At 39.1% G+C, this 20,283-nt stretch overlaps 1 protein-coding gene across 1 annotated transcript in view; it reads left to right on the forward strand.

The window, feature by feature from the left end:
• The first annotated feature begins 949 nt into the window (after window positions 1-949).
• The window catches only part of palm1a (paralemmin 1a), a 39,570-nt gene continuing 20,236 nt past the window's right edge, over window positions 950-20,283 (forward strand). Inside the window, exons 1-2 of the mRNA XM_053513595.1 lie at window positions 950-1,250; window positions 19,327-19,372. Of these exons, the coding sequence (XP_053369570.1) occupies window positions 19,328-19,372 (45 nt within the window). The 5' untranslated portion in view covers window positions 950-1,250; window position 19,327. The remainder of the gene's footprint in view (window positions 1,251-19,326; window positions 19,373-20,283) is intronic.

Genomic DNA, 20,283 nt, shown 5'->3' on the forward strand with positions numbered 1-20,283 from the left:
TCATGTATAACTGGACTATTTATAGCTGGATCATGTATAGTTAGGACATTTATTGCTGAGTTATGTAAAGCTGGACCATTTATGGATGGACTATATAGCTGGACTATTTATTGTTGGGACATTTATTGCTGGATCATGTGGAGCAGGAGTATTTATGTCTGTATTATGTATAGCTGGATCATGCATAGCTGGCCCATTTATAGCTGGACTATTTATAGCTGGGTTATGTTTAGCACAGTCATGTATAGCTGGATCATGTACAGTATAGCTCGAACATGTATAGCTTGGTTATGGATTGCTGGGCCATTATATAGATGGATCGTGTTTAGATAGATTATTTATTGCTCGATCATGTATAGCTAAATTATGTATATTTCAGTCATATATAGCTGGATCATGTACAGCTGGACCATTTATAGCTGGATCATGTAGAGCAGGACTATTTATGTCTGTATTATGTATAGCTGGATCATGCATAGCTGGCCCATTTATAGCTGGACTATTTATAGCTGGACTATTTATAGCTGGGTTATGTTTAGCACAGTCATGTATAGCTGGATCATGTACAGTATAGCTCGAACATGTATAGCTTGGTTATGGATTGCTGGGCCATTATATAGATGGATCGTGTTTAGATAGATTATTTATTGCTGGATCATGTATAGCTAAATTATGTATATTTCAGTCATATATAGCTGGATCATGTACAGCTGCACCATTTATAGCTGGATCATGTACAGCTGGACCATTTATAGCTGGGGTGATGTAAAGCTGGATCACATAAAGCTTGGTTATGTATAACTGTATCATTTATAGCTTCTATACCTACAGGAAAGGCTGTTTTAAAAGAGAATCAGAGTAAATGTCTCTAAGGCTCCTCCACATCCACGAGAGGGCGGTAAAGAAGAGCCTCTCTCTCTTCATCACCTGGGTGGATGAAAAATAGCCTGAAAAATCCATCCTGAAGTCCTCACACCCCGACAAAAAGGGGACAGGACAGACTGGACTAGGCAATGAGGAGTGCTGGACACAGGAGCATTTCATTTCCGCGAGACTGAGAGGATCTGACCAGGCTGCTGTTGCAGTGCAGTGAAAAGCCCGCTGAGGAGCCGGAGAGGAGACCGAGAGGAGACCGAGAGCCTGATTGATGTCGCAGCGCATTTGATCAAATAAACAGAAAAGAAAAGGCATCAGTGAGATCCACAGTGACAGACGGACAGAACCGGGGGGACCATTTCTGACACTGCAGCGTGAGTCTCCTTTATTTCTGTGTGTGTGTGTGTGTGTGTGTGTGTTTTAATTTCATTTGCATGTGCATATCCCGTGTTGGCCCTTTTCACGAGTTTCCATGCCGATGCCACACCTGCAGAAAGCGCGTTCTCCTCTCATCCGTCACGCGCTCCAGCTGTGACAGCTCGCGCGTCTGGAAACGCGCCTCGTTTGATGTTTGTTAATCTGCAAAAACAAAAAACAAGCAATAAAAAAAGAAACCACCCTTGTTATGTTGTATTATTTGGCGCTGCTTCATTTGAACGCGTCAGATAAAAAAAAAATAAATAAATGCGCCCAGATGTGATCATGCAGATGCGCACACGCGTGACACGCAGATATACAGGGCCTTAGAAACAACAAGGAGGGTTTATTATTATTATTATTATTATTATTATTATTCTCTTTCTGTCTCAGTTCAGATTGCATGAATGCACGCATGGCTTTCTCCAGAATGGTTGTGCACTCCCCCTACAAACAAGGCCTATAGGATACACTGACCAAATGCGGTATTATTTTTAACCACAGTATGTACTGGTGTTATTTTTGAGGTGCACCAATGTGTAGGATGGAATAACGGTGGAGGAGCCGAGGATGCATGCAGTCCACACACGATCCTCTTCGTCATGATGGAAAATGAACAGGGCTCCAGATGTAAAATATTCCTGAATCATCACCCTTATCATGATTAGGCTTCATTATTATTATTATTATTATTATTATTATTATTATTATTATTATTATTATCAGTGCATCCATGCATCTATGGAGTGTGGACTCTGTATTCTGTTGCTGTCCAGATTTGCTCTGTGGTTTGGCTCCTATTACAGTATGTACATTGTGCAGATCCTTCTTCTTCTTCTTATTATTATTATTATTAACAATTTCTAACATTCTGTCTTGTTTGCAAGAGGTTTAAAAAATGGAATTGGGTGAATTCTTAAACATTTAATTATTATTATTATTATTATTATTATTATTATTTGTGCACAAACTGACAGTCCCTCCCCTTTGCATCCCACCTTGCATTTTTCATAGACTGAACGTCCGTTTAGAGAAGTGAGATCCGCTTTTCACAACCCGCACATGACCCGTGTGGTCTGTTGTTGACTGAATAACTGTGACACTCTGAATATGTACAGGGATATCAGACAGAACGTCGAGTGTTCTCATTGCTAATGGGGAGGCATGCGCTATCTGATATGGGCAGGGCTTTTTTGCTGAGATTCCGAAAGCAACTGTTCCAGTGTGAAGGGGTTGAAGTGCTTGGCCTTTTACACAGACACTCCCGCCAGTCTCTGATATTAGCGTAGTTTTTTTTCTCACCAAGAGACCATATAGTCTAGCCCTCACACTGTCCTCTTGGGGGGGGGAACGGTATTGCTGTCGAACCAAATGCTCCCCTTGTGAGAGAACGATTCCTTTTGAAAATCTGCATGGTTTGAAAAACTAAACGTTGAACAAAAATCATATAATTCAATTAGGCCCCATGAGTGGTTGATATCATTGTCTATCATTTCACTAAGCCTAAGTGCTGTTGAAGATAACTTGGTCTGGACCTCATTGATTTTGCTTGGAAACTTCAAGATAATATCTTGCCTAGAGTTTACTTCGAAAGCCTCTTATGCTCTATTACTCGGAAATACTTATGACTTAACTGCTTTTCATATGTGAACAAAAATGATTAGCTTGCAAGACTGCTTAGTTAGGTACATGAAGTAACACATTAAATATGCATCCTTTTAAGACTGAGGTTCTTAAAGAAAAGATTCAGAAGCACATCAAACTTGCATTCGTTTTCTACTTACCTTACATATAATTGAAAAGCCGAGACCCTGGGGCTATGTGGGTAATGGGACTAATAATGGAACCTAATGGCCAGAAAACAGCAAATGACTCCCCCGGCTGGATGCCAAAATCATCCTTTTAATAGAGCGTACCATCAGAAGAGGCAGACAAGTCTTTTTGAGTTTCTTTAACTCAAGATTAAAGAAACTACTAATGCTGATGCAATAGGTTAATATGCTCGTAAGGTTCTGTTACTTCTGATATGTAACTTTGCTTTGTAGAACCACACTGTGAGCACATTTCTGTTTTTAACAGTCTAGGCTAATGATCTGAAACTTCCGTATTTCACTCTCGTTGTGATTACAGTTGTCTTGCTTATAGTAATGTTGTGTTACCCTGCTCGTGCTCTGCGACTGGTTTTTTGGACAGTTCGTGGGTGAGGTCTCCATAGAAACTGACAGCATTTTTCCACTTCAGTGGGCAGTTTTGTGACAAATCCCTTTGAAAGGGCACTTAACCGAAAAGCAGCACAAAAAGATGTCAAGTTCAGCATGCTCTTTACATAGACGTATTTGTGCTTAGCAAACACACACAATGACAGGGTTACATGTGAAAAATTAAACACGGGTACTCTGAAAGTAGGCGTCGGTGCTGCTGCTGAAAAAAGAAAAACAGGATATTGAAAAATACAGTTTGAAACAATTTTCGGTTTAGTTCCCGCATGTTTTCCCAGTGCTTGGTGGGTTCCTCTGGGTACTCCGGTTTTCTCCCACAGTATAAAGACATGCAGATTAGGGTAACTGGCGTTCCCAAATAGCCGTTTGTGTGTGAGTGTGCAAAATGGGAATAAATACAATGGTCACCATTGGGCTCGCTAGTAGGACTATAGAGGTTCCTGAATGGATGTATGGATGGATCGATGGAATAGTTACATTGGCAGCCCAGTGGCTTAGTGGTTAGCATTGCCGGCATGCACCTCCACGGTCCGGGTTCAATTCCCACCCTGGTGTCTGTGTGCATAGAGTTTGCATGTTCTCCCTGTGCTTGGCGCGTTTCCATGTACTCTGATTTCTCCTACAGTCCAAAGACATGCAGTTAGACTAATTGGCGTGTGTAAATGCGGACTGGAGGTCCAACCACGGCTGTAAATAAATAAAATAAATAAATAAAGGGAATAAATACAGTGGTCACCATTGGGCTCCACAGTCCCTAGTTGGACTACAGAGGTTCTTACATGGATGAGTGGAATAGTTTCCATCTTTCTCAGACACTGGAAGCTGATGTGCTCGTTAGCTGTTTAAGCCCATCCACCACAATTGTGTCTTTTGTGTAACGAGTGCTTCTTTGAGTTACCGCAGGCTTCCTGTCAACTCAAATCAATCTGGCTATACTTCTCTGACCCCTGCCATAAAAAATGTCAATTATAAATGATAGTTGCATGAATAAAATAAGTGTATGGTCGTTCTTAATGTAGTGGAGAATTAAAAAATGAGGCTGTAATAAAAAATTAATAAGAAAACCCAAAATTTGTCATTGCACTGATGTATAGCTATGACTTTTATAAAGGAATGATATATAACGCCCTTCCTAAGCTGATATGAGCTAACCTCCTTTGGTCGTTATGTTCTCACACCTCACACCAGCAGCCATGATTCACCTCTCACTGAGACTTGGGTTTTCATGGTCTAGTTTCTCAATCAGGAGGAAATATATGACTGTGTTGTGCTTTTGCTTCCTCTTGTGTGCCTGGACACAGGGTCACTTCGAAGTGTTTAGCCTGAGGCCATAGGCAGTCTTTAAGAGCCGAATAAATCAGCAGGTGGGGTGTTTTTAGCTGATGCCCTAGGGTTAGTTTGTTATTGCCTTTGCAGTGAGAACTACTCAGTAATGCTGAATGCGACATTACACACAAGCCTTGGAAAGAGTGCCACTTCGACACTAACGACACTGTGTGATGCTGTTAAGTCTCTGCTGTTGCTTGTGAATGGACGATTGTCACCGAAACCTATTAATGAAATAGAAAATAGTTCTTTGCACGGTACTTGTGACACATACGTTTGTGCGCAGAGTCATATGACACATCCCTGTATACTGATAATTAATGATGCAGGATGCAGCTCATGTGATATGGCCTCTGGCTTGTTCTTACGTTCAGACGTCAACAGTTATTCATTTGGGAAGGCAGTGGTGACATTTCGAATAGTCTTTATTTTCTTTAAAAAATATATTTTATTCATTAGAATGAACATGGATAAACAGAAAGATTAGAATGAACATTATAATGGCTCTGATGCTGAGCTGTTTAATTGGATGCCCATTATCAAGCACTGGTTTCAGCCAAAATCCTCCTAAGGTAATTTACTGCAAACCATGAACAACTGGCATTGAACAGTGGCCGGGCCTGGCCCATTTCACATAAGCCTTATTAGTGATATTATTAATTTTGCATGTAAGCTTAATTGTCCGATCTTGTGTCCTAGTTAGTGTGATCTTCATAGAGATTTATACTATATCAAGCACACATGGATTTTGGAAGACAAGATTTTAAAACACCAAACTACAGAAGCACTCGGTTAGCCACCATAGGACATCTTTATATACAGTAATGTTAAGAGATATTACTTAACTGGAGGTAACCTGTTCCAGCATGGCAGTGTTAAGGACATTAACTACGCACCAGGCCTTCTCTCATTACATCAGTGCCCGACCTCACAAATGCTCTTGTCTCTAAAAGGGCACGAATCCCTACAGCTACAGTACATTCCACAATCTAGTGAGAAACCTTCTTTGCTGAAGAGTGGAGACTGTTATAGCAGCAGAGGGGGACCGACTCCATATTAATGGCCATGGTTTTGGAGAAGGAGATATAAATAGGACATAGGGGTGTGGTGGTAAGGTGCTCACATGCTTTTGTCGGGCCATACAGTACACGGTTTGATTGGCATTCATGGAATAGGTTTTCACTCAGGAAGACCTGATTACACCAGGGATTCACACACACATTCACAGCTAGGTGCAATTAATTTGGCCAGTTTATTAACTGACATGTGCCACTCAAATTTCAAATTTACCTCGAGTAACTCTTCTTCTGTACAATGGTTTTACTCAGCATACAGTACTGTGCAAAAGTCTTGAGCCTCCCTTATTTCTGCATATTTTCTTCCAAAAAACCCAGACTTTGTTGTATTTTTAACGTAGTCTTGAGGAATCATTTTTCCGGCTTCTTAAAGGTCTTTTTTCCCGCTCACTTTTGGCAAGTTTTTGGCCCTTATTTTGAGTCCAGTCCCTGTCCTTGAGCAGTTTCAGAAGAATGTTTTATTTGTTAATCCATACAGTGACCTATAAATCATTTAAGCATTAAAAAAAAAACCTTAAGGCATGAACCAGTGATGCTGAATGCTACTGTAGTCTCCATCACAAGCTATGCCTTTCTGCCATCGTTGAACCAACTCTCGGATCATCTTTGAAAACCCGCTTTGTCGCAGTTGATGGTCTCCCACTGCGTGGTTTGACTTCAATGCTGGCTTCCCCTTCTTTAAACCTCTTCATCCATCTGTGCACATTGCTTTTGTCAATGGTGCCATCTCCTTACACATTCTGTGGCACAGTGGGAGACCATCAACTGGAACAAAGGGGGTTTTCAAAGAGGATTCGAGAGTTGAGTTCAGAAATGGGCCAAAGGCATTACTTGTGATGGAGAATATGTTGAGTAGTACCTTTGTATAGAGGAAGGGTTACTTGTGCATTACTTTTATATTTTTAATGATGAGAAATAATGTTACACATAAGTTTCAGTTTGATGAAGAAAAAACACTAAAGCTACTGTAGCAAATATACTGCAAAAACTGCAGAGAAAAAACATGCAACACAAAGTACCGAACAATAATTCATTGATGATGCATCTATTTAGCATCTAGTTTACAATGTGTCATTTAAGTTTTAGGAGCAGTTTGTAATGCGCCAGTATGTTTTTAATTGGAGCAGGAAAACCAATGGGCAAAAAAAAACCTAGGGAATGGGAACAGCCAACATTGGCCAACAGTAATTACAACAATGTTGAATAAAAACATGACATGAGAGAATGGAATTGCTTTTTGAAAAAAGAACAAAATGTTCTTTGTGTTGGTTATAGGATCACGGTAACCCAAGGGTCACTTGATCCAGCAAAGGCCATCCTGTCTGTTCGGATTCCACAGAAAAGCAAAAACACCAAACACAATAGAAAGGCACCAAAACACCCCCAGTGCACCACGACCCGCTGCCCAACAGACAAAGAGCTCAAGGCCTCCAAAATCTGCAGAACCCAATCCAATCAAGAACTGGATCCAATTTTTGGAGGCCCCACCCCGCCACCTACATCCTGGTGCCAGACACCACAGCACACCCCCAGAGGTCCTGTGGAGGGGGCGGGGAAGCAGGACCTTCCCAATTTCCCAATACTGGACATGATGTTTTGTGTTACACTGTTATGGCTGATCGATATAAAAAAATAAACCTTTCTGTAAACTATACAGAATATCTTCCCACAAATGGGGTCTTGTATAGTCTTTTATGTACATGACGCTTAAAATGGAAATGTAATTATTGCATGAAAGAAATTATAATTCCTAAACACCTCTAGTGTGAAGGTAAGGTGTTAAGGCTATAAAAATATTACTGTCTATTCATAACTTTCTTTTGGCACTGCACAGCACGAATGAGGAATGAGGCGAGCAGCAGATATGCCTAAAAGCTTGCCAGGAAGGAAAAGGTAAACCGTGCTGTTCGGTTTTGCTGAGGATGAAATAGGAACGGGCAGAAGAGTCCAATGAGTGGTGCCATGGAGGAGGAGAAAGTTTCCTGTGTTGGAACACAGATTACAGGAGTTGGCAGCAAGCATGGGCTAAATTGAAGAACTGTAAACCGAAATGCAATGCAACAAAAAGCAGCATAATATAGTTTTCTCATACATTGAGACTGATTTGCTTTCAGCGTCTGCCTCTTATTTGCTGTACTTAAGGCCCATTTTGGCAGATGATGCTGCTAGCTTGGTGTCAAAGCATACTAAATGATGGAAGTATAACACTGGGGTGTAACACAGCAGCTGCACTGAATACACTAGAGACTGGTATTAAGGCTTTCTTTGGCAGAAGTCTAAATCTTTACCCAATACTAGTTCTGGATGGTGTTCAATAACAATTGTACATTCGAAAAGTTTTTTTTTTTTTCCGGGAAGTTCTTAGGGACTGTTGAATTGTTTGGATTTTGAAAAGCTCCCTATATTTGGCACCTGGATGATACTAGTCAGCATCTAAAACACATCATGTAGGGCACTTTTATTTAGTTCAATTCATACTGACACAGCTAGTCCTTCACTGAGCTACTCTACTAATAGAGGAATTCCCGCATGACCTGATGAAGCAACACATGATGAACAGCAACCAAGTTGTCTCACGCTGTTTACTGTTAGTGGATTAATAGCCTACTGTATTTCTGTGCCCTAATGTATTTGTCTTACGGCTGTTTTTTTTATTATGGAGAACAAGCTTATGAACCTACGTTCGTCCGTCAAAATTAAAAAAAGTTTGGCTTAATCACAGCATAGTATTTTTTTTTCTTCTGGGAATACTTTCAATGTAGTACAGTATACTGTACTAAAAGACCTGGATTAAACATAATGAGTGCATAAACACTCTAACATTAGTACTAGGATGGAGTTCAGGGAATACATTTTATCTGAAAAAATACCAGTAAAAAAGGAATGTCATTTTAAAAATGATTCAAGAACATTTATTATTAATATTAAAAGGCCAGAGGCATGCACTGGCCAAATAAGAACAAAGATTAATGAGACACATACAGCATAACATTACTTACAACTACCTGTTCAATCTAGACAATCTAAAACTACTCAGTTATAGAATCCTGTGCGAAATTTTGTAACCTATTGTAATACTTTGAAATATTTCACATAAACATAAACAAAAATATTAATAAAGTCTGCTTAGCCATGAAACTAAAATTCCAGACATATCACCTCTCCCGGAAGTTCCAGGAGGCTCCCTCATATTCATAACAGGTCTCTGACTCCTAATATATTATACAATATCCCCGAAATCAAACATTTCAAATGAAACGGAGAGTGTACGCATAACCTGGCTAAATTTTTAGTATTACCCTTGTTGGGGTCAAATATAAAAATCAAATGACGCAGTTTCACCAGAATGGCTTCCCATAATCACAGCATTATTACAGTTACCTGGCTGTGTGTGATAATTGCAGGTTTAACACGGATAATACAATGACTGATGAAACATTACCAGGTGTGCTGAGCGCCAAGTTTTGTTATAAAAAGCTTTCAGATGGAAATTTGGATAAAACCAAATTGAGGGAATTCGAGGGAACTATACAAGAATGCATGAACTGTATGACACTGAAAAGGCTGTGGAAGTGAGGCAGTTGGCAGAAGCTACTTTTATTGCACATACTGGAGACCACTGGAACCATAACTACCTCAGTGTAACAGTACACCTAATCGATGAAATATGCCAACTGCACTCATTCTTTCTGGGTATGTTAAAAACAGAAGAAAGACATTTTGCTGAAGCATGCACTTCCATGGGTTTACCATTCAAGAGATTAAAATGAACATTTGTTAAATGTTAATGTTCAGGGTATCATAACTGGTTTCTTCTCATCGGCTAAAATGCATTACTATATTCCAACATTGCATGTTTTTAATACTAGTAAATCTAAGTATTTTCTATTTTTTTTTTATTATGATTCATCAATATATAACAGTAATTAACTAGATTATTTTTAATCAACTGCCAACAGTAAAAAATAGATAATATAATATAATATAATATAATATAATATAATATAATGGCAGCACAGTGGTTAGTGGTTTGCACTTCGCCTTACATCCTTAGTGACTGGGTTCGATTCCTGCCTCATGTCTTTGTCTGCATGTTCTCTCCGTGCTTGGTGGGCTTCTTCCCGGTCCTCCGTTTTCCTCCCACAGTCCAGAGACATGCAGATTAGGCTAACTGGCTTTTCCACCTTGCTCCTAGTGTATGATTGAGCATGTGAGTGAGTGTGTATGTATGAATGCGATGGATTGGCACCCTGCCGGGGATGTACCACGCCTCATGCTTTAAATCTCCTGGAACAGATTTCAATTCTCTGCAACCCTCTATACAGGATAAGGACGATAAGATGACTATAATAGAATAGAGTAAAATCGAATAGAATAGCAGATTTATTTTGTTACATTTTTTGCATATACCCAAGGTGGTTTGCCAAATGTGTGGTTGTTAATGTAGGTGTCAATATATGGTTATACTGTATAATTAAAAGTAATAGTTATAGTTATATAACTATTATAGTTAATAGTTTTATATATAATATAATATAATATAATATAATATAATATAATATAATATAATATAATATAATATATGCATATTCAGTATTTCTATACACTACCGTTCAAATGTTTTAGAACACTTGCAAATTTCTTTGTTTTTGTTTAGTGATTTATTTTCTATATTCTACATATGGGATTAGGTAATTATGTAACAACAAGAAAAACAACAATTAGTTGTTATTTTAAGACACAGAGGTCAGCCTTTCTGTAATAGTTCTTGCAAGAACAGTATTGTCAAGTGCATTTGCAAAATCCGTCAAGCGCCATAATGAAACTGGCTCTCATGAAGGCCGTCCCAGGAGGGCGAGACCAAAACCTACCTCTGCCCCAGACGAGAAGTTCATTTAGAGTTATCAGCCTGAAAAATGACCAATTAACAGCACCTCAGATTAGAGGAGTTATGAAGTCTTTACAGAGCAGAAGTAGCAGAAACATCTCAATATCAACTGTTGAAAGGAGATTAATGCATTTTTATGGGACGCCTTCAGCATTTCTTTACAATGTAGAAAGAAATAAAAATCAGGAACAATCATGGAGTTAGAATGTGTTCTAAAACTTTTAAACGGTAGTGTATATATACAGTATATATATATATGTAATCAGATCCTCTAACATAACTTGCTTAAGGCTTTAATAATACAGTACATTCACTAATGGTAGTCGACTTATGCCAAGTTTTCCTGAATGAATCAGAGTCAACAAAAACGTATATGCTGCAAAGGCAATAATCCAGGCTGCTCCAGTTCTGCAGATCTGTTTACTTTTACTAATTGTTTATGAGACAAATAATTCATATCAAATAGTCGAATCAAATAGTGCTCGTTAATGACCCTCAAATACACGCTGCTGTGATACAAGGCCAGTGAATTTCAGACTTATCTTAAATCAGCTTATTTTTAAAGGAGTACTGTTCTTGTGGTAAGAGCTTTTTTAATGTACTGGTGTGTGTACAGTTGAAGTCACATTGTGAAGCCAGTAGGAAACAATAGATGGGTGGTGCATCGTGTCCTTGCGATATGCTGCAGTTAGCGGATCCGTTTTAAGATCCGCAACAGTTCATGTAAAACATAGAGGCGAAAGCATTGTGCTGTGATTTAACTCAGAAGGCAGAGGACATAGTCACACATCTGAAAGCACTCATGTCAGTGTAGCGTTTAGTCTTGAGCTTGATATTTGCCATGACTTATTAATTAAAGCTAGCACCAACAATTCTGGTATTTCAAAGGCCGGACTATGTTACCCAACTCTGTTATTCATCTTCTCTCAAACGAGTCCTCTCGGTGAAGTCTGCTCCACGCTGCTGAAGAAGGATAAAGAAAAAACAAGGCAGCGAAGAAACGAGAAGGCTTGATCCGGATTGTCTGGCGAGCACGAGTCATTCTCGATGCAGTGTAAAAAACATCTGCTTTGGCTCAGTTGCTTTTTATTCATTTATAAAGAATAGAGGAATACTTTGCATTCCCACGTTTCCTGCCTTTGACAAGGAGAAAGCAGATCATCGATATGCAGTTAAATGGTGTAGGATGGGATTCAAAACAAGAATTTACACTGAGGAGCACCGGATATAATTCTAATCGAACTATAATGTTTTTTCATTCTTTGATGGGTAGTTCCAGATGGGTAAATCTATAGTACCTCAAAGCCTCTGTGATTGTTCACAATGTGGGTGTGGTCAACCTTTCAACCTTCCTCTATCCCACAACTGGATTAGCTAGGAGTTCTTCCTGTTGATATTGTGTATATGCTATGGTCAGTATCTTATTGTATACACCTATATGGCCATGCATATTGTTTTATTGCGTTAGCCTTGTTTTACACTCACATCATCTATATTGCTTTATCCTTTATACAGGCTCCTTGGTTCCTGGAGCCTATTCCAGAAGGCTTAAGAAACAAGGCGGGATACACCCTGAATGGGGTGCCAGTCCACTGCAGAGGACACACACACTCATTCACACACTATGGGCAATTTGAGAACGTCAGTTAGTCTTACATGCATGTCTTTGTGTGAGAAAACCGGAGTACCCAGAGGAAACCCACCAAGCACTGGGAGAACATGCAAGAACTCGAGAACTGAACCCAGAGAATCGAACCCAGACCCTGGAGATACAAGGTGACAGTGCGAACCACTAAGCCACATGTCGCTCTTGGATGAACAGTGATTTATTAAAAAACTTTTTCAAGAGAATACCACAAACATTAGAAAAGTTCAGAATCGTTTGTTCAATAACCCTTCGGAACTAGATGTATGCTAACCAGAAGAACCCGTATGGCTAATCGGAGGTAGTCATAAGGCTAACCAGAGTAGCCATAGGGTTATTTGAGAGGAAAGGATGGAGTTACATTTGTACTCCATAACTGTGGAAGATATCAACTCGATTTAGCCCAATGGGCCTATTGAAGCTTCATACGAGTCTCAGCTGAACTTTGGGAGGCATTCTTGCACTGAACGAGGGTTGTGGAATTTGGCTGATACTTATATTGTACTTGTGTTACATCTGACAAACCTATAACAAGCAAGATTTCTTGTAATGTTCCTATATAAACTTCAATTTTGATTCAAAACAGACTTGAAAACCCACCCCTATAAGAGAATTTCATTTTTTATTTTATTTTTTATTTCATTCTTTATTGGAAACTAGAGACAATTTCCCTTTATACAAATTCCATTTGGGGTTAATAAAGTACTTTTTTTTACAGTTTTATTATATGTATAGATTTTATAGACATAAACTTACCAGGGACCTGATGACAAGCCTGTCTAAACTCACCGATATGGTCCAGCTGGAGGAAATAATGATCAGATTTTTTAATTTTTAGAGCTGATCTATGCTCGTATATTGCAGGTGATTCTGGCATCCGAAGGCGGCTTTGGAACACATGACTCATATCTTGTACACGGTGTACAGCTTGCAGATGTATGGAATGAAAAGTGTGAGAGGTGATCCTCACACATCTTCTCACATGGACTTAATTGGTACTCAGTGCAGTGGTCTGCAATCTGTAACTCTATCTTTTTAATGGTCCAAATATCCATATCTGTATCTGTATTTAGACTTTAATCCAAAGTCGGAGTAAGCACACCTCAGCTACATCACTTAAGTTCATATCTGGTTTTAAGAGTCTATTTTTGAATCTACATGCCTGAAAGATTTACAGTTTCAGTTGTTTTAATAAAAAAATAGAAAGAAACTGGTACGCTAATTTTAAACCATGCAACCCGGGCCAGGCAGGTACTAAAGATGTTGTAAATGCACCTTGTATCACTGCATGTTCATGTTAATCATATCCATAGTCCTTCTTTGTCCAGCTTTTTGGTGCATCGCACGGGATTCCAGTTCCATCTCTAGTAATTGTACTGTATACATTATGTACGACACCTATATACAGTTTAGATATAACATACAGTGTTTTACTGTGACGAGTGCAAAAGTATACAGTACAAGTAAAAAACTGCTTGTTTATGCAGCGACCTCGTTTCCCCTCTTGTCTGTTCCAACCACAAACCATTGGGTATCACCAGTGTACTAATCATCGGCCTGATCATCTGTCGTCACCTGCACCTGTTTCTCACCAGTTTTCGTGCGTTTAGTTGGATGTTTTTTTAAGCTTGAATGACTTATAGGTCACTCTGTGGCTTAACAGAGAAATAAAACATTCCTCTGAAACAGGTCAGGTCCAGGGACTGGCCTGAAAATGAGAGCTAAAAACTTGCCAAAAATGAGATGCTAAAAAAATGTTTCAGGAAGCCAAGACAACTATTCCTTAAGACCACAGTAAAAATCTAAAAAAGTTTGACTCTTTGGAAGCAGAATATGAAGAAACGAGTGGGGGAGGGGTCATGACATGCATAGTACTGTAAGATATTCGTTTTTAGTTGCGTCCTTAATATCTTAGAGACTAGATCACGTATAAACGAAGACACAGTTAACAATTATTTAAAAACCCATATGAACCAATCTATTTGTCTTATAGTAATGGAATGACCAGGTTGTTTTCGCGAGCTCTAGCTCAAAAGCGTGTAATAGGCAAAGGAATTTGCATTTGTTTGCTGACAGACATCTGATCCCCACTTCTCTGTATGACCCTGGACCTGCAGCTGTTTTCCCCCTAAATCTGTCTGCAATGCTGAGTACACCCATGAGCGACATTATGTAATATTCATACAATAACTTTGACCCACTAACCCTGAAGGTATCAGTGCAGAAGTTGAGACACACCATGTTTTTTATGTGCCTCAGACCATCGGGAGTGTTACATATTTTAGCAGCACGTTATTAGCTGACTGTATTATTTTAATGCATTATTTAGAGTTTCATGCTGTCATGCTGGCTGGCGCTGGGAGCGAAAAGTGCTGAGCATGCACAAGCTAATATTATGCACCAGGATCTACAGACATGAGCTCAGCTTAGCATAATGCTGCTAGTTAACACCTTATTAAACACAAATCAGGGGGCTGTTTGATCACCACGAGCTGAGATTCCTGGTGTTGGCAAAAAAAATAATCTGCGTGCTTTAAGACATACCAAGAATAGCATTGTGATGCCTCAATCCTCTCCAAACTCATTCACGTCTTTTTGCTGTTTGTACAAGTGGTGTGTGTTATATGTTAGGGGATTGAGGGAGTGTGTATGGGGGAGGTTGTGATGGGAAACACATGTCCGACTGCAGGGTGTCGTAGGCCGGGGCATCCGTACATTCCTCCACTCCCGCATGACCCTCAAACGATCTTCATTCTCCACATCTTTTGAACGTTTTTTTGCTCTCCACTGGTGTGTTTATCAGAGTGACTCCGAAGGCATTTTGGGTAATGTATGTGGCTAATTAAGAGAGATCAAAAGAGGCTGGGGCATGTTGTTCCGGCACACTGACAGGGTGTAAATAAAATAATAAAAAGAAAATATTCAGATCTTGGCTTTCATTTGCGGGCTCCTAGAATTATTAAGACCCGTATGGTTCCATATACCTATCTATCTATCTATCTATCTATCTATCTATCTATCTATCTATCTATCTATCTATCTATATACACACATAGTAAGTCACATACTTGTTGTGAGCTTGAAGATACTTGGAGCTTGTTTGTAAGTCCAATTTGTTCATAAGTCCAATAAACATTGTCTAGGTACTAGACTGGTAGACTAGACTAGAGTACTGTACACTATTCCACAACCACTGGCAGAGAGAGGATGCACCCTCGTGACAACGTATGCCAGACATGTGTTCAAACTTTCATGATTGCACATGCACAAACACGTTTATTCTCAATAAGTAAATATTGAATAAGAGTTAATTACTCAAATGTTTGTATGTAGGGGACATACTGTAAGTATATATATTTTATTCTCTGTACAATATAATTATAACATAGATAGATAGATAGATAGATAGATAGGAGATTCTCCCCGTGCTTGGTGGGGTTCCTCCAGGTACTCTCCCCAGGTTCAAACCCAGGTTCAAACCCCACAACCACCAAGTTGCCACTGTTGGGCCCTTGAGCAAGGCCCTTAACCCTTAACTGCTCAGATGTGTAATGAGATAAAAAAAAAAAAAAGTAAGTCGCTCTGGATAAGAGCGTCTGCCAAATGCCTAAATCTATCTAAATCTACTCTGGTTTCCTCCCACAGTCCAAAGGCTTGCAGATTAGGCTAATTGGTGTCCCCAAATTGCCCATAGTGTGTGTGCCTTGTGATGGATTGGCACCCTGTCCAGGGTGCCCTGCCTCGTGCCATAAGTCTTCTGGAATAGACTCCAGCCCCCCACAACCCTGAATACATGATAAAGTGGTATAGTCGATGAGTGAGCAGATAGATAGATACTTTATTGATCCCAAAGGTAATTCCAGATAATAATTTAAATCACAAATCTACACAAAAAAGCATAACATCCTAGAATACTAAAATATGTAGAAGTTGTGACCTAAAATATGAGGTTGGAATCAATGGAGCCATTAAGAGGAAACGTCTCAAAAATGGAAATTATATATTGCAATTATTAACATTGCACTTTTCTTATTTGTCCATTAAATGGATGAAGTGCACTTTTAAGGGGAAAATGATTCTTTAGTGGTTGACATTAATTATTTTTCTCAGCACATTCCAAAGTTTTTTTTTTTTATCTTATACAATAGCAATTAGCCATTGATACAAATTAAACATTTATGAAAGAAGTGGTTTTCATATTTTGGTAACAAATTTTGCATAATATCTACAAGACATGCACTGACCTTATAGGAGCTATATACTGTATTGTTCTCTTCCACCAGCCTCTCGTTTCCCTTGCGCTTGCATTTTTTTTAAAAGCCAAAGAAAAAAATGCAATTGGTCATATTCCTGAGAAACAGGTCCCATGTGAATGTCCTATTCTTTAGAGATAAGGAAAGTTGATTTTAAGTGCTACTTTCCTTTCCTGTGTAATGTTTCATAAAAGAGACTGATTTAGCAAAACTGTTCTCATGTTATCGCTTCCAAATGATTCAGGAATCGTACATTTTCTTTGGAAGAGCTGATATCTGTACAGTACGTCCATTATTTTTTATGTGACTTTTGAGTTTTTCAGTTTAGGACTGATGAAGTCTCTCAGATGAATGTTAAAGCCCTTTTTAAACATATTGACCCAAATGACCAAAATGCACCTCAGACATTATGTTTGAAATTTCCTCTCCCTTATTGATCTCCAAAAGCATGTAGCTAGAAATGAGACAGAATGGAGCCTTCTTGAGTATTACAGTGGAAGGTAATGACTGCTCTTATGGTTAAATCTGACTTATTATAACTGAAATGCTGTGCGAAATATTATAGCCTCTTCATAAAATGATTTACCCCAAGATCGACCCAAAGAATGTGACCGAAGTCCTCAAAAACTTTTGACACTCGGTATTCTTTCTGCTGTTTGTGTCTCTATATTGAGGTCTGATTATTAAAGGTCCCATATTTTACTATTTCTTTAAGAAGTTAACACAGATCTTAGAGGTCCTACAAAGTGTGTCTGTTAGTGCTGCAGCTAAAAAAGCCCTTGGATAATGCATTTCCTCCCACGAACAGTGTCTATGGAAATTAGCTCCTGCTGAGCCACACCCCTGCAGAGAACAGCAGAGCTGAGCAACGAGTTGGGGCATGGTATCTTCTTATATGAGGTCACAACTGAGAGGAATTCTAAATGGTTTGTTTAAGCGGTGTGTACAGAGAGGGGGGAAAAAAAGGACAAAAAAGGACAAAAAGTATGGATTGTTTTTTTTTTCTCACTTTTTTGTTTGTATCAGACATGCGAGACCCGTCTGAATGACTCAAAAGTGAATTCTGCATAATATGTACCCTTTAAACACTTAAAACTTAAGTAGCACAGATACATGCCGCCAACACAGTATGTGCTTGTGGGTTTTCGGATATGTCAGGTAGAACGAAAGTTATCTGTAACAAAAAAAAGTTATCACATTACTTTTATTATGAACTACTTAATTCAATATGAATATAAAAACTACCTAATAAATATGAATATAAATAGAATAGAATAGAATAGAATAGAATATGGGGTGGGCCTCGGTGGGATCCGGAGAGCGCTGGTTCGATCCCTGGGTGATGCTGTTTTCCTCTCACAGCCGGAGGCACAGAGAGAGCTGATTGGCCGAGCTCTCTCAGGGGGGAGGGATGAGAGGTACTTTGTGCTCCCACATTAATCACGGCTCTACAGCCAATCAGGGGCGTCTGTGAGCTCGCGCATGCGGAAGGAGCGGCTAGAGCTTTCCTCCGAGTGTGTTACTCCGCCCCTAACGGGGCGTGAGCAAGCAGTTCGAACAGATGCGGTCGGCTAACGTCACACGGTTCGGAGGAAACACGTGATAGTCTTCGGTCCTCCAGCTTAGTGGTAGTAGTAGCCTTAATGTGGGAGCCCCCTAGTGACGGGGAGGAATTGGACACGACTAAATCAGGGAGAAAATACAATAAAATAAAAAAAGAGATAAATAGAATATGGGAATGATGTTGCAAAAATGTAGAACTCTCAAAATAAGCACATTATTATTATTTTTTTATTTTAACTTGATTTTGTGTATCTGTGCTATTTCTTTGCCTATGTGACGCTTTTATTTATTTATTTATTTATTTTTTGCCTAGTCATATTTGTATAGGTGGGAAAAATGAAATAAACTTCAGCTCATTATATTGCCTAGGTTTCTGCTAGAAAAAAAAGCATACAGTATGTCACTCTATACTGTATAATCCCAAGCCCTATATATATGTTAATTAAAAAATAAATAAATAAATGTAAAAAAAAAACAGCAGAACTAATAATGGTTAAAATAATAATAATAATAATAATATCGCAATTTATTTATATAGGCGCCTACGCCTATGAGTTACAAAGTGTTCCATGTTGAATGTTGGATAGTGGACATAAGGACATGTTTCAGTGACCAGGTAATATTATTATACTGTATCTATATTTCTGTATTGGTTTCATTATGAGGGTTGAAAGTTACAGAAAAAACAAACAAACAGCCGAGCCATGCCTTCATATTAGTATAAAGGGAGTAGTACAGTACGCAGAAACTTTAGTTGGATGTGTTTTTGTTGTCAGTGAAGCACCATCAATTCTTCAACCAGAAACTCTGAGGAAGGCTGATAATAGATGTTTGTGGGTGTGCATGTTATTGTGCAGTCTCAAGAAACTGGATTACAAAGGAAGGAACTGAATGCATAGCCATTCCTGACTGAAAACGTACAGAAACTCCGGATACGGCAAAGAAAATACAACAGATTGCCACAGAGAGAGAAACAGAGCTTAGTGCATTGTTCTCTTTGGAGATGTTTCTCATCTCTCTCTCTCCCTCCATCTCTCTCTCTCTCTCTCTCTCTCTCTCTCAGGATGTCTGAGGCGTTATCACAGCAGGAGAGGCTCCAGGCTATAGCAGTAAGTAAGATGCATACAAACACACACAGCCCCCTATCCCAATTTTGGCTCTCCTTCCTCATATTTCAGTCATATCAAAGTATTTATCCTGTTATTACACTGCATCACAGGTATGTTGTGACAGTGACCCTAGCCCCCCCCCCCCCCCCACCCTTTTCACATTCAGTGCATTTAAAAATTGGCATAATACTGTAAGTCATGAATTTACACAAACGACGTAACATCCTAGATTACTGAAATGTGTAGAACAATATAATAAACAAAATAGACCGAATAAATAATAATAATAATAATAATAATAATTAATAAAAACAGAACATTTTAATTGCATGGCTGTTCACATGCAGGAGAATAGCGTCCATCTGCACGCAATTAAAGTGTCAAGGGTCAGTATAAAAATACCTGTTCCCTAAAAGAATCCAGGGTTTGTTAGAGGACATTCCTAAACAAGCAGCATCGTTAAAACCAATGAGCAATCAAAACAAGTCCAGGAACAGCATCAATCAGGGGGTAGAGTCATAGCGCAGGGTCAGCCATGATATAGCGCCTCCAAAGCAAAGAGCATTAAGGGCCATGATCAAGGTCCCGCAACCTTCTGATCAGTAAACCTGAGCCCTTAAAAAGTAAAGAGGGCATTATTTAGAGATACGCCTAGATCCCGTGGAGGTGTATATGCAGGGTATGCATGTTTTCCTTCTTACTTCATACACTGTTTGGCCGTTTGGTAAAAGTCAACAGTTGGAAGTAGTCAAACACTTAGAAGCTTCGATTGAAATTGATGAAAGTACTGAAATCGGGTTAATAAATGTGCGACGTATTATTAAAACCTGGAAGCCTAGCGTTAAACCATCAGCTTGGCTAACGAAATGTAGTCATACAAAAAGTATAAATGACCATGACTATAAAAAAAC

This window comes from Clarias gariepinus, chromosome 15, assembly GCF_024256425.1.
Source record: "Clarias gariepinus isolate MV-2021 ecotype Netherlands chromosome 15, CGAR_prim_01v2, whole genome shotgun sequence".
In the NCBI taxonomy this organism is placed as follows: Eukaryota; Metazoa; Chordata; class Actinopteri; order Siluriformes; family Clariidae; genus Clarias; species Clarias gariepinus.